This window comes from Trichomycterus rosablanca, chromosome 1 (genome assembly GCF_030014385.1).
Source record: "Trichomycterus rosablanca isolate fTriRos1 chromosome 1, fTriRos1.hap1, whole genome shotgun sequence".
In the NCBI taxonomy this organism is placed as follows: Eukaryota; Metazoa; Chordata; class Actinopteri; order Siluriformes; family Trichomycteridae; genus Trichomycterus; species Trichomycterus rosablanca.
Window position 1 is genome coordinate 22,194,129 of NC_085988.1, and position 15,696 is coordinate 22,209,824.

General features: G+C 40.4%; 1 protein-coding gene across 2 annotated transcripts in view; it reads right to left on the reverse strand.

Moving 5' to 3' along the window:
- Positions 1–15,696, reverse strand: part of enox2 (ecto-NOX disulfide-thiol exchanger 2) — a 616,994-nt gene that overhangs the window by 404,949 nt on the left and 196,349 nt on the right. The window contains exon 1 of one of the 2 annotated variants that reach the window (XM_062990353.1): positions 15,116–15,219. The exons of the other annotated variant lie outside the window; for it this stretch is intronic. Within the exon in view, the coding sequence (XP_062846423.1) occupies positions 15,116–15,137 (22 nt within the window). The 5' untranslated portion in view covers positions 15,138–15,219. Of the gene's footprint in view, positions 1–15,115; positions 15,220–15,696 lie in introns of those variants that run through there. 2 annotated transcript variants of the gene reach the window in all.

The window sequence follows — 15,696 nt, forward strand, 5'->3', positions numbered from 1 at the left end:
GTCAAAGTTACTTATTTAGCAGAGGCAGGAATGCAGCTCGCTCACCCCCCTGCTCAATTTAGCTTAGGATAATAAGGCACGGCCAGTTGGAAGCAGTCTGAGGGCTTTTTGTCTGCGCTCTGACTTCCACTTAGTCCGAAAGGCCCCTGTCATAGGTACTTAAACCCATCGCTCAGCCAGAAATGCCAGTGGTGTTTCTCCAGCTAAAGCGTTTTTTTTTCCTCTATAAAATAACTCGCCACTCCGAGGCTCCACACTGCTCTAATGCTTACTGGAGTTTTTAATTAAAGCTTGAAGCTACAAATACACCAACTGGAATCTTTTACTAATACATACACACAATTAAACAAACAGCCGGATGATTCTAAAACAAGTATGACAGCTCGCAGATGGACGTAAAAGCAATAAAAAACACAAACATTGCATTCCTGTTACAGTCGACTTCTCCGTTTCTGGCTCGGCAGATGGAACGGGACCGCAGCGACGTTTCATACTGACAGACGACAGAACTTAGTCCTTAAATAAATAAAAAGTCTCATGAAAACAGTTTAAACAGTCTCAGATGCTTTGAGCTAAAACTGGAATCTGGAACAGTGATGGCGGGATGTAATTAGTAATTAGCTTATGTGTTATTATCGCATCACTATCACTCGGTCAGTGTGGGAGGAATGTCTTTTACATTTCACAACTCACAGTACTGTGACAGTATATTGTCTTAGCAATTAAGGGTTATGGGCTTTGCTCAAGGGCCCAACAGTGTCAACCTGCCAGTGGTGAAACTTAAACAATGGGAACTTTGGATTACTAGTCCAGTACCTTAACCACTAGGCTACAACTGCCCTGGACTGTCCTCAAGAAATCCAGTACAACATGACAATATTGTTATGTGTCACGCCGGGGCTATGGACCGAGACAAGAGGGGCGGACACACTCGCAGAGATGTTTAAATGAACCAAGGTGAGAGAGGGTGTGGCAGGAGACAGCGTTAGAGAGGGGTGTGGCACATAGGCACACTGGAGCACACAAAGGCTCCAAATGTGACATTATGAATGGGTAACTGATGGCCATTCACATTTTTGACATTTAGCAGATGCTTTTATCCAAAGCGACTTACAGTACTGTGACAGTATACACCGATCAGGCATAAAATTATGACCACTTCCTAATATTGTGTTGGTCCCCCATTTGCAGCTCCATTTGCAACAAACTATGATGCACTGTGTATTGACAACTTTCTATCAGAACCATCAGTAATCAGCTGACATGGACCGTTAACACCTCACACCTGATTAAGAAAGCTCAACAAAGACTCTTCTTTCTCAGGAATCTGAAAAAGGCCAAACTACGGCAGGAACTACTAGTAAACTTTTACAAGAGCACAATAGAAAGTATTCTGACCAGCAATTTCACAGTGTGGTTTTCAAGCTGCACTGCCGCCGAGCGTAAGGATCTGCATCGCGTAGTGAAAACAGCTCAACGGATTATTGGCACAGAACTTTCACACCTGGACGTGTTGTATGCTGGCCGACTCAGGAAGAAGGCTAGCAGCATCATCAAAGACACCACACACCCCGGACACACACTGTTCCAGCTACTACCCTCAGGCAAACGATTCAGGACAATAAAAGCACGCACAAATAGACTAAGGAACAGCTTTTTTCCTAGAGCTGTGGCCTCCATCACACACCACAGAACTGGAAAAGACTGAGCACACACTCAAACACAGGACTACGGGTCACACACGAACTATGCAGCATCTGCACACACACAGTTAATATTTAATATTTAAAGCAAAAATGTAAATTCACTTTACAAGAGTACAAAGATTTTTATTTTTATCTTTTAGAGTGTAAATAATTTTTCTGTGTAAATAATTTTAATTACTTGTGATTACTACTACTGTCTTTCTTTCTTTCTTCTACTGCTGCTACTCTATTGGAGAGATGCCACTCGAAATTTCATTGTACTTGTGTATAGTGACAATAAAGATTCTATTCTATTCTATTCTATTCTAATCTGAGCTACAGTAGCTCGTCTGTTGGATCGGACCACACGGGCCAGCCTTCACTCCCCACGTGCATCAATGAGCCTTGGCCGCCCATGACCCTGTCGCTGGTTTACCACTGTTCCTTCCTTGGACCACTTTTGATAGATACTGACCACTGCAGAATGGGAACATCCAACAAGAGCTGCAATTTGTCCTGCTTCTAACACATGACTCACGGTACTGTGACAGTATATTGTCTTAGCAATTGAGGGTTAAGTGCCTTGCTCAAGGGCCCAACAGTGGCAACCTGGCAGTGGTGAGGCTTGAACCAGCGACCTTCTGATTTCTAGTCCAGTACCTTAACCACTAGGCTACAAGTGCCCTAAATTACATTTACAGCAATTAAGCAGACACTTTAATCCAAAACGACTGTTTTTAAGCAATTGAGGGTTAATGGCCTTGCTAAGGGGCCCAACACTGGAAACTTGGCGGTGGTGGGGCTTGAACGAGCAACCTTCTAATTACTAGTCCAGTGTCTCAACCGCTGAGCTACCACTGCCCAGGTCAGGTGATTGCAAAAAGTGTATAAGACCATTTATTAAAAAAATAGTGATATGAACTTTGAGGTAGTTTGGGGACAAGCCTTTTCTGTTTTAGCATCACTGTGCTATAAACAAAACCCTAATTCACCTAATTCACGGTCATGAAAATCGGGTCATGGACCATGAAATGAGCCTTTTCCAGTGTAATATGCAATTTGCTGTGAAATTCCAAATTTAAGGTTTGTCTTTAGTGATTTAACAGTTTAATTCGTTTAGCATTCAAGTGCCTCACCTTTACAGGTTAATTTGCAGGTACTAAATCAGGTACTTCTAGTATAACCGAGCGCCTTTACAGTTTGCTGAGTTTATAAAGAAAGAAATAAACTGTACATAGAAAAACTATCAGGAGCATAACACTTTACTGGCTTGTTCTTTTGAGGCGCAGCACAGACTACAAAGATGATCGTGTGTGTAGAGAAGCACACTTTTCCACTGATTTTGGAATCCTCAAAGGGACAAAATGCACTCAATATGTAAACACATACATTGAACGTTGTCACACTGTTACACTAGCAATCCTATGGCAATTCAGTTAGCAATCGGTTAGTCAAAATGTTCAAGATGTCAAAGTGTAAAGCAGCTAAAAACACAACTCGGGTAACTGAGTCTGGGAAAACTCCCAATCAATTCTGTGGACGCAGAGAGGTGTGTGTCAAAACATGGACGAGAATGTTCTAGGTTTACATTAAGGTAGCTGTGCTGTGTTGTGTATTGTAGCTTCTATTTATTCTATCATTCAATTTATGAGTGTAATTTAATGACTGCCGTTTTTGTTTTAAAATCTGTGAAATCTGTGATTTTGAAAAATCAAGGTCGGTGAAATTAAGCACATTTTCCCATGAATACAGTAAGGCCTTTGGTACAAAAGAACTCCAGTGGGGTGCACAAAGCATGTGAAGACGCATGGCCGTCTGATAGCACAGCTGAGATTCAAACTCGCCGTGGAGGGCTAGTGTAATTGACCGCTGCGCCACCTCAGTGCCTTCAGGGACCTATTAATCATTTAAATAAAGCTATAAATCTATAAATCATTTACGTTATTTAAATCATAAACCAGGAAACTATTACACATTTTAATAAGGAATGGTTAATGTCTTCCTTAAATCACCAACTTTATGTCTCTGCCAAAATAAATACAGGGTTACAGAGTCCATTTTTCCTCCTGCAGAATTGGCGCTAATGGTTGAAAGACCGCTTTATATTTACCAATCAGACGTAGAGAGTAAGAAATGCTGTTTGGACGTTTTTAATTATAAGCACATTTACAAAATAACGAATTATATTCCTAATGGGACAACACACAGTTATAAATGTAATAGCATCTGGAAGAACATAAGCTAAGGTAAGAAGTGGTTATGATTTTTTGCTGTGTTTTGGATTTTGGCCGCTGTGCCGTGATGTATCGCACGCTTTTGTTTTGCAATGAAAACAAAACGTATCAGTTTAAGCTTTTAACTGGAACCTTCTTGTTACATTCACTTGCATAGTGACTAGAAAAGTAAAGGCTCTAAGTAAAACGGCAAAATACTGATCTGCTGTTGTTTTTATCTGAACTTACATATTATTTGTTTATTTCTACGCTACATTTCCAATATATGTTTTGTGTATATTATATTGACTCGTGACTTGACTCGGACTCTAGCCTAAAGACTCGTGACTTGACTCGAACTTGTATTTTGTGACTTGTGAACATCTCTGCTGCACGGCAGGGATTCTTAAAAGCCCGGACCCGCCCCAAGCCAGTCCGGGATAAAGCGATGGTATAACATGAAGATGAAATGATTAATGCTCTCAGGTGTTGCAGTGGTCTATTACGCTAAACCTCTGAAGTTAGAATTCACGATCGAATTTCAGCTGTGCTATCAGCTGGCCAGGTGTCCACACAGAACACAGACATGATTGGCTATGTGGGATGAATCGGTGCCCTGTCAGGATATTCATGCCTTGCGCCCAGAGTTTCCACCATTACCCTCTCAAGTGAGTAAAAATATAATGCGGTATGGCAAATTCATTGTGGCTAAAGCTGATCAAATCTCAACCTAATTCACAGTGGGCTAACAGCTAATTAGCATAGCTTGCACTGCTTACAGAGACGTATCCTAAACATATAGGCTAGTTATCACATTTTATACTTCTGATTAAGTATTACATTGGTAACCTGGCTAGCTAGACAGCTTAAGGGTTTCCAGTGGCCTCAATTGGGTCTGCAGCAATTGCAGGAAGTCACAAAGTAGGTTAAGGACGACCAGCAGCCAAAATGCTAATCAGCTTACAAATGCAATTAAATAGGGATGTAACGATACACTCTACCCACGGTACGATGCGATTCATGATACTGGGTTCATGATACAATTTTTTCCTGTTTTTTTTAATCAAAATTAAATTAAAGACAAATTATGACAAAGTTTCCTTTTATTATTTCTCTTAAAAAAAATAAAATACTGTATTTGTGCTTATCTTTTATTTATCTAAATAATAAATGTCCTATTATTTTTGAGGTAGGTATGCAAAACAATGCTGCACATTTCCCTTTTTGTGTAAAACAAAAACTGAAATTTTGAAGCAAATCCCACATTAAATAAATAAATGAATAATACAAATAAAGAAAGTATCCTCACATAAAGAAATTCAGTTGGAAAATTCCGAACGTGGCAACCCTGTAGTGACGTCAACCAGATGAGGTGAATAGCGCTAATGCCCCCTGGTGTTTAAAGTAAATATCGATTCATTATACATGCAAACCGATTTGCATCATTACACATGTGAATTGTTTTTTAACTGTCTTGTGGTCGTTACATGCCATACAATACAATTAAGTAATTTTTTATTTGGCTTTGCTCGGGTGGTGCAGCGGTAAAACTTGCCAGCCCACCAGTGCTGAGCAGTGTTAATTTTGACAGCAAATTTTGATTTAGGTTTAGTCATAGTCTTTTGACCCCACCTGGGGTTCGAACCCAGGACCTTCTTGCTGTGAGGCGACAGCGCTACCCACTAAGCCAACCGTGCCGCCCTAAAATAAATATAAAGGGTGTAAAAAGTAAATGCTTTTTTTATCAGTTCCCTTAAATTATTTAAGTCATTATATACACTTACACAAAATGAAACATTTTTAACCAGTTATGGAATATTATTAATGTTTGAATGTGCAATACACACAAAACCAGATTTAACTTATTTCAAACATCTTTATTTACCTGACCTGCTTATTGAGCATAACAATAACAAAATATTAATGACCAGTAGGCCTGCTCTGCCTGAAAAATATATGCATTGTTTATAACAAATTGCATATTACATTCTTTATAAAACTGGGTACCATAAAAGCAGCTGTGACATTATGTTGCCATTATACTGCCAGCAGTGCCAGATGTTTCAGATGTGTTGTGTTTTTACCCGAGATCGCCCCACATGGTTTACACATCGTCTTGTTTCTCACGATGTCAAATGAGAAATGTGTCCATATATCGGCTCTCATCTTTCTCCCTGTTGACATTGTGGAGTTAACCTGGTTCCATGAGTAAAGAAAGTTCACAGGCTAGTCTGGTCTTCCCGGGTTTAGATCAAACTTGTGCAAGTGTGGTCTTACCGCGGTACAGAGCTATCTCTATCTACGGCTCTGCCGGGACAACGATGGAAAATGGACAATTATGACCTCTGCTGACCAGTCCAGGAGCCTCCACAGGGGCGGCTGGCATGACAATTCTCCAAGCCTTTTCCTGCTGGACTAACTGTAGTTAAGTTTGCTGATACAAGCTCCCTCACATTAAAATCCTACGAGGCAGGAGCACTTAATCCCCGCAGCTTGTTCTGAATGAAATGTCAGGCCGTCTCACTAATTGGACCGGTAGCTTCTGTAGAGCATAAGACAAGCACGGGATGAGCATGAGAAGATAGAAGCTTTTCCACCGGCCTCATCCAGAGGCTACGTATTACGCAGGTTTAGCTTTAGGCTCGGATGGGAGAAGTTACAAGGAGAGAAAGAAAAGCATCACGTATGACCGCGGGGTCTCCCGACTCATAGTAATGCATCCCTGAGAAGGCAAAACAGTGAGGACGTTGACGAATGTCTCGTGAAGAGTCTGTTCTGTAGCGCTATTTAGAACAGCAACTCTCCGTGGCTTCAGAAATATTAACAGAGCTCCATCTGTTAAACGTAGCGCACCGGCACAGCGTTGCTTTGTTTATAAGAGCAGGGGCCATAACAGATTGGTCACAGATTACCATAAGTGTGAAAGTGCAGCATAATACATGCTGCTGTGAACCCCACTGCATCCAGACATTATGAGGAAGCATTACCGCCAACTGCTTCATCATAATTATCATCATCCCATTACCATCATTACATTTATTAGCACTAATAATAATTATTAGAATGCGCTCGAGGGCGTACGGGTGACTCAGCAGTAAATGAGGCTAGCCCACTACCGCTGGGATCCACAGCTCGCTGCTATTGGCCGGTCGAGCACCTACATACAGACATGATTGGCTATGTCATGATGGATTGGCATCCTTTCTGGGTCGCGTTACTGCACTGTGGGCATTGATTTCGGGAAGGCCGCACCCGCCCCCAGCCAGTCCGGGATAAAGCGATGGTATAACATGAAAATGAAATGATTAATGCTCTCAGGTGGCACAGTGGTCTATTACGCTAAACCTCTGCAGCTAGAATTGATGATTGAATTTCAGTGATGCTATCAGCCAGCCAGGTGTCTTCACAGAACACAGTCATGATTGGCTATGGGGGATGAATTGGTGCCCTGTCCAGGATATTTATGCCCTTCGTCCGACCATTACCCTCTTCAGTGAATGAAAATATAATTATATATGTATATATGTATATATACAGTGAGAGAGAGAGAGAGAGAGAGAGAGAGAGAGAGAGAGAGAGAGAGAGAGAGAGAGAGAGAGAGAGAGACATGCCGCTTCCACCACCCCTGCTCTGCCCAAAGAGGGCTAAAACAATCATGCACCCCCTCCAAAACTTGCATAGTAGCTGGCCACATCGTTGAACCTGCCTGTAAGTCTCAGAGAGAGCTGCAGAGACATGCTAAGCTCTACAGATCATCTACTGCTACTGACAGCGCCTCATCCAGACAGCAGAGGCCACATTTGTACTGTGGCACTGAATTTAACCTTTCCCCACCCTTACAGGCACAGCCAATCGGATCTGTGTCTGTGTGTGGATGCCCAGTCGGCTGACAGCACTGCTGAAAATGAAACTCGAATCTCGGCAGTGGTGGGCTAGCACATTAAACCGCAGTGCCATCCGATGTATTCTATTTTCTGTGTTGTATTATTAATTATTAAAAACTATTATGTTGCCGCTCAGGTGGCGCAGCGGTAAAGTACGCTAGCTCACCAGAGTTGGGTTTCTAGATGCATCGTATCGAAACTCAGCTCTGCCTTTCCGACTGGGTTGGGCGGCAGTATGAACAACGTTTGGCTGTTGTTCAGGGGCTTAGGGGTAGAAGTCGGAGCATAGGTCCTCATAACTGGGACAACTGCGGCCCCTGCTGGTTGACTGACGGCGCCTGTGCAGGTGAAAAATGCAGGCTGTACTGATTGTGTACCGCAAGTCAGTTGAGTGGCGTCCTCAGTCAGCGGCAAAGGGTCGAATCAGTATAGGGCACGCATTCAGGGTAATTGGACACGATTAGAATGGGGATAAAAGTTGGGGGAAAAAAGTGGGAAAAAATAGATAAAAAAAAAAAAAAAAACTATTATGTTGTTATTTCAGTTCAGAGCAGTAAAATCTAGCTTTTTGTGCTAGATTTGCTAGTACAAGACAAAAGGTTATGGTTCCCCCAAACAAGATCAGAATCCCAGATTAATCCTGAAAAGACTTTTTATGATATTTTATTTAGTCCAGGACTAAGTCTAATCCATGTATGGGAAACCAGCCCAAAGTGTCTTATATGGGGTTTAAAAAAGGAAACAAACAGACAAATCATACAACTAGGGCTGTCGCGATTGGTCAACCTAGTTGATGACGTCGACGCTAAAAATGCGTCGATGTCAATATTGTAAGTCGGTGCATCGTTTTTAAAACTATGCTTATAAATGATCCTTTTTAATTTCTACAACGTTTCCATTCATCTAAGCGTTCATATGATTTCCCTCAGCACTACTTGCTGTGTGCATGACCTAAGTCGTATTTGGTGCTGTCACTGCTCGGCTGCATTAAGCGCAGTCTTAAAAAAATGCCGTCTGCAGCAGTCAGAGGCAGATTGTAGAGCTTTCAATGAAAAGGTAAAAGTTTTCTAAGACCCAAATCATCAAAAGTTTGGGAAAACTTACAACTGGCACAAAACAAAAAGGTGGTTTGTAATCGCGGAGACCGTATTCCTTAGCGAGTTCAGTTAGGGTGCATGAGACGCGGCAAAACTTTTACTTCTATATTGTTTCATTAAGCTTCTTAATCGCGAAGATCTTGGAATACTGCATTCCTTAGCGAGTTCAGTTAGACCTCCGCGCAATTTGCTGTGTTGGGCTCGCAATTTTTGCGGTTGCCGCGGCACTCAAAGTGCAAAAAGCTTCTTATGTGAAACACTTACCACTTTGTTTACATCGCTTAGAATGTGAAGTAAGTTTTGAGTGAATGTGTAGGTTAGAATCTGGGCTCATTCTGTCATTACTGTACGTTGTACTTAATGAGACGTGCCCACCTCTATTTTATTTCTGCTATAAGTTGAAGCACTTTGCTTTGTGTACGGAATGCCATAAACACATGTTGCACTTTGTTTAATATGGAGCACTTGAGAATTTGATAAAATTGACACAAACTCTGTTTACATTTAGTTTAATGTCATATTATTATGCTGTACAGTCATTTAGAATAATCGACTAATCGATAAGGAAGTCTATAGATCAATGGATAGAAAAGTGATAGAAAAATAGATTAATGGATAGAAAAATGGATAGTCATTAGTGGCAGACCTACATACAACAGGTAGTTCTGATTCAAAACGTTCCAAGATTTTTTTTTTTTCCACTATACCTGTATCACTCATCTGGCTCTGGTTGTTAAGAAACAGTCTCAGGGGTGAAAGGAATTGATGTTAGGCTGAATTTTGAATCAGTCACTGTGTCTAGTTCAGTAATTATAGAGCCTCTGACAATGCACTGATAAATTCAGCAACAATATGAGTATTGTTTCATATCAACACACAAGCTACAGTACCTACGACCATTATTCTCTTGACTGCACAGTTAACACTAGTGTACAGTTTCACATCTACAAGCAGAAATCTCTTCTTTTATATAACACACAGCAGCATTTCCTTTGTTTGTTAAAAGCAAAGGCTTAGTAAGCAGTCCAGGTCTTTATATAGATTTTAAATACAAGGAATAATTTGCTTTGGCTTCGGAAAAGCAGCTACACAGCAGTTTCTTCTGTAAGTATAATGTTTACATTTTCTTTCATTACATTTAACACCTTGGGGATTCTAACAAGCCCAGTGTGTTCTTTATCAGTCCAAAAACATCACATCAAAACTGGAAATTCCTAAATAGCAAACATTATCTACATTTACTCTGTGCAATGCTTTGCACTTTCGAACCTTTACAGCTAGAGTATAATCTTAGTATTTACACATCTTGGGAATTTGCAAAACCAAATCATTTAAAAATGTCTGATATACGACCAAAGTTAGAACGCAAAGACTGACCAGCTTCACTTTACTCTTACAGAGCAGACATACAATTAAAAACCACCTCCTTGTTTCTACACTCACTGTATTTTATCAGCTCCACTTACCATATAGAAGCACTTTGTAGTTCTACAATTACTGACTGTAGTCCATCTGTTTCTCTGCATGCTTTGTTAGCCCTTTCATGCTGTTCTTCAATGGTCAGGACCCCCACAGGACCACCACAGAGCAGGTATTATTTGGGTGGTGGGTCATTCTCAGCACTGCAGTGACACTGACATGGTGGTGGTGTGTTAGTGTGTGTTGTGCTGGTATGAGTGGATAAGACACAGCAGCGCTGATGGAGTTTTTAAACACCTCAGTGTCACTGCTGGACTGAGAATAGTCCACCAACCAAAAATATCCAGCCAACAGCGCCCCGTGGGCAGCGTCCTGTGACCACTGATGAAGGTCTAGAAGATGACCAACTCAAACAGCAGCAATAGATGAGCGATCGTCTCTGACTGTACGTCTACAAGGTGAACCAACTAGGTAGAAGTGTCTAATAGAGTGGACAGTCAGGGGACACAGTGTTTATAAACTCCAGCAGTGCTGCTGTGTCTGATCCACTCATACCAGCACAACACACACTAACACACCACCACCATGTCAGTGTCACTGCAGCGCTGAGAATGATCCACCACCTAAATAATACCTACTCTGTGGTCGTCATGTGGGGGTCCTGACCATTAAATAACAGGGTGAAAGCAGATTAAAAAAGTATGTAGAGAAACAGATGGACTACAGTTAGTAATTGTAGAACTACAAAGTGCTTCTATATGGTAAGTGGAGCTGATAAAATGGACAGTGAGTGTAGAAACAAGGAGGTGGTTTTAATGTTATGGATGATCAGTGTATATCCATCTGTGATTAACACATGTACACTACAATGGCCGGACTCTCAGCCGATGCCCGAAAAATGCTGTAGTGTACTATAACCTGAAATCTATATGTATTATTTTGGCAATATTACAGTGATTGTAATGTACAGAATAGTTTGTCCTCCTAATATGTAAAGAAAACATTCTGCTCAGTTGAGCTCAGTACAATACGCCCCTTTATGGACATCACAGCAGGGCTATTATACAGAATAGTGAACTCTGCTGTTGTCCTTCTTTGGAACATCTTGCTGAGTTCAGAAAAGTCAATGTGTGTTTTTTTTTTTTTTCTAGTGAGGATGAAAATGCTGGAGAATGAGTAGCCTACACACTATGTTTTATTATTTTGTTACATTATAGCTGAAAAAGACTTTTGATCTGAGTTTACTAAAGTCAAAATTTACTGGTTGTTTGAAAAGCATACAGCACACACCAGTGTTACCAGTCATACACAGCCGAAATTGCTTTAAGATAATAGGCAATTTATAATCAATTTTTTCACTTTTAGATCTATACAAAAAGCAGATGGATTAAACAATCAATTGGGTCAATTTACACACACAGCCTCAGCAACAGTGCAGAAGACTTATAAGTAAATACATCAGCTAAGGAACCACATCTGAAGGAAAAGTCTGGGGTTGGGCACAGACCTCATCTTTACAATAAAGCTCCATGCTGAACAAAACATTACATGGGGGAAGATGTTCCATACATAGTCTACACATTACACATCATGTTTAATTATTTTATTACAGTATAGCTAGATTGTTTTTTAAGGGATTTGACTAAAGTCAAGATTATCTGAGTGTTCTCTGTTACTGGTTACCCAAACAGTTGTTTGAAAAGAATAAAGCAAACACTAGTGCTACCAATCATACAGATATTTATCCAAACTTGCTATAAGGTAGTCAGTCAGGCAATGTATAACCTGTCATTTTCAGCCTCAGCTTGGGCAAACAAGCCTTACAGCGCAAAGCCTTTTAAAAGTAAACACATCAGCCCCATGCTGGATGAAACGTCATGAGAAGAAAGATGTTCCATACAGAGCAAAGCCACTAATTGAGCCAAAAAAGCTCCATACTGGAAAAACTTCATGTTAGGCAAAAAATTGCTAAATTGCTGTTTTTCTTCTTTGGAAGATCTTGCTGAGTTCAGAAAAGTCAGAGTGTTTTTATTTCTAGTGAGGATGGAAATGCTGGAGAATGAGCAGGTTATACATTATACAAAGCATAAATCAAACACCAGTGTTACCAGTCATACAGATTTTTATCCGAATTCCTATAAGGTAGTCTTAAATTAAAAGAGATTTTACCCAAATATATTTTTTTTTTTGACAAGCATAAAGCAAACACGAGTGTTACCGGTCATATAGATATGTATCCAAACTTGCTATAAGGTAGTAAGTCGGCCGATGTATAACCCGTCTATTTAATTTCAGATCTACACAACACAGCTGATAGATATCACAATTAATTGGGTCCATTTACACATAAAGCCTCAGCTTGGGCAAACAAGCCTGACAGTGCAAAGCCTTAAAAATAAATACATCAGCCCCATGTTAAACAAAATGTTATGTGGAAAAGCATAAAGCAAACACCAGTGTTACCAGTCATACAGATATTTATCCGATCTTCCTATAAGGTAGTAGGGCAATGCATAATCCATCTTTTTACTTTCAGGTTTACACAAAAAGCAGATTTACCACAGTTAATTGGGTCCATTTACACAAATCCTCAGCTTGGGCAAACAAGCCTTACAGAGCAAAGCCTTAAAAGTAAATACATCAGCCCCATGTTGGACGAAACGTCATGAGAAGAAAGATGTTCCATACAGAGCAAAGCCACTAATTGAGCCAAAAAAGCTCCATACTAGAAAAACTTCATGTTAGGCAAAAAAATGGCTAAATTGCTGTTTTCCTTCTTTGGAAGATCTTGCTGAGTTCAGAAAAGTCAGAGTGTTTTTATTTCTAGTGAGGATGGAAATGCTGAAGAATGAGAAGCCTATACTTTACTCACTATATTTTAGTATCTTATTACAGTATAGCTAGATCATTTTTTAAGAGATTTAACTAAAGTCAAGATTATCTGAGTGTTCTCTTTTACTGGTTTACCCAAACAGTTGTTTGAAAAGCATAAAGCAAACACCAGTGTTACCAGTCCTACAAATATTTTTTCAAACTCCTTATAAGGTAAAAGCATATTTGCCACAATCAATTGGGTCCATTTACACAAAACCTCAGCTTGGGCAAATAAGCCTGACAGAGCAAAGCTTTAAAAGTAAACACATCAGCCGCATACTGGACGAAACGTCATGAGAAGAAAGATATTTAATACAGAGCAAAGCCACAAATTAAGCCAAAAAAGCTCCATACTGGGAAAACTTCATGTTCCGAGTTCAGAAAAGTCAATGTGTTTTTATTTCTAGTGAGAATAGAAATGCTGAAGAATGAGAAGCCTATACTTTACTCACTGTATTTTATTATTTTATTATTTTATTACAATATAGCTAGATACACTTTTTTGATGGGATAGTCAAGATCACCTGAGTGTTCTCTTTCAATGTTTTACCCAAATATAAAGCAAACCCTAGTATAATCCGTCATACAGATATTTATCCGAAATTGCTATAAGGTAGTCGGTCGAGCAATGTATAATCCATCTATTTACTTTCAGATCTACACAAAAAGCAGATTTGCCACAATTAATTGGGTCCATTTACACAAATCCTCAGCTTGGGCAAACAAGCCTGACAGTGCAAAGCCTTAAAAATAAATACATCAGCCCCATGTTAAACAAAATGTTATGTGGAAAAGCATAAAGCAAACACCAATGTTACCAGTCATACAGATATTTATCCGATCTTCCTATAAGGTAGTAGGGCAATGCATAATCCATCTTTTTACTTTCAGGTTTACACAAAAAGCAGATTTACCACAGTTAATTGGGTCCATTTACACAAATCCACAGCTTGGGCAAACAAGCCTTACAAAGCAAAGCCTTAAAAGTAAACACATCAGCCCCATGTTGGATGAAACGTCATGAGAAGAAAGATGTTCCATACAGAGCAAAGCCACGAATTGAGCCAAAAAAGCTCCATACTGGGAAAACTTCATGTTAGGCAAAAAATTGCTAAATTGCTGTTTTTCTTCTTTGGAAGATCTTGCTGAGTTCAGAAAAGTCAGAGTGTTTTTATTTCTTTCTAGCGAGTTTAGAAATGCTGAAGAATGAGTATAAAGCAAACACCAGTGTTACCAGTCATACAGATATTTATCCGAACTTCTTAATGTATAATCCATCATTTTACAATAATAAATTATATTTCTTTTTCTTTATAGGGATGCTGGAAATGCTGGAGAAGGAGTAGCCTATACATTACACACTACATTTTATTATATAATATATAATAGCTATATAACATACACTGATATATTATAGCTATTATACTGATGGGATTCGACTACAGTCAAGGTTACCTGAGTGTTCTCTTTAAACACGAGTGTTACCAGTCATATAGATATTTAACCGAACTTGCAATAAGGTAGTCAGTCAGGCAATGTATAACCTGTCTATTTACCTTCAGATCTACACAAAAAAGCAGATGTGTCACAGTTCATTGGGTGTATTTACACATAAACAGATAATAACGGATATATGGCAGCTAATGATGGATCATTCCCAAGGTGCGCTTAGCTGGTACGAGACCGAGATAATCACGATGAAGTGAGACATCTAGGTGATCTGCAGTAATAGATTTATGATGGTATGATGTGAACCTGATCGCTTGGTTGGGGCGACATTAGCCGGTAGTGAGGGAGCACAGAAGCGGAGAGTCGCTGTGTATCAGTGCGCTGTGCACTCATCCCTCCGTTACTTTGCATGCATGCGCGTGCAGCTGAGCGGCCGCCTCCCTCTATAGCATGTCGATCTGCGGTCGGATAGCGAGAGCGAAAAGTTCCCATACCTGTGTACTGCACGAGGAACATGGTCCGAAGCGGAGCACACGGAGCGAGGAAAGGCTAATGTCCAGTAGCTGTTCGGTCAGTGTGCTCGGGGTGGATCGCTGGATTAAAGATCGCCGGGTAAAAGATCTCAGTACGGTGTGAACGTGAAGCTGCTGCTGCTGCTGCTGCTCCGCGCGCTGGAGACTGAGCGACTCGGGAGAGGAGGATCTATACACGCGCGCGCGCACATGACCGCGCACACACGCGCGCCTCCAGTCTGACTGACTGAGTGACAAGTAACACCGAACCGAGTTCAGCACCGAGAAGAGCCTCAGTCTTACAGCACAGAAGCCTTACATGTAAAAACATCAGCTTAGAAACACGTCTAAATTAAAAGTCTGAGGTTAGGCAAAGTCCTCATCGTCCTCAATCATGTTGAGGAAGACGTTCCATACAGGGTTACCTGAGGTAGAAAATAGGCACAGCTTTATATTGAGTAAAAATGCCTAGGCAACACCTAAGGTTGGTCAGAAAACACCATTCTGGACCGAGTCTCACATTGAGAAAAAAATGTCCTAAAGCAGCACCTCAGTTCAGTCAA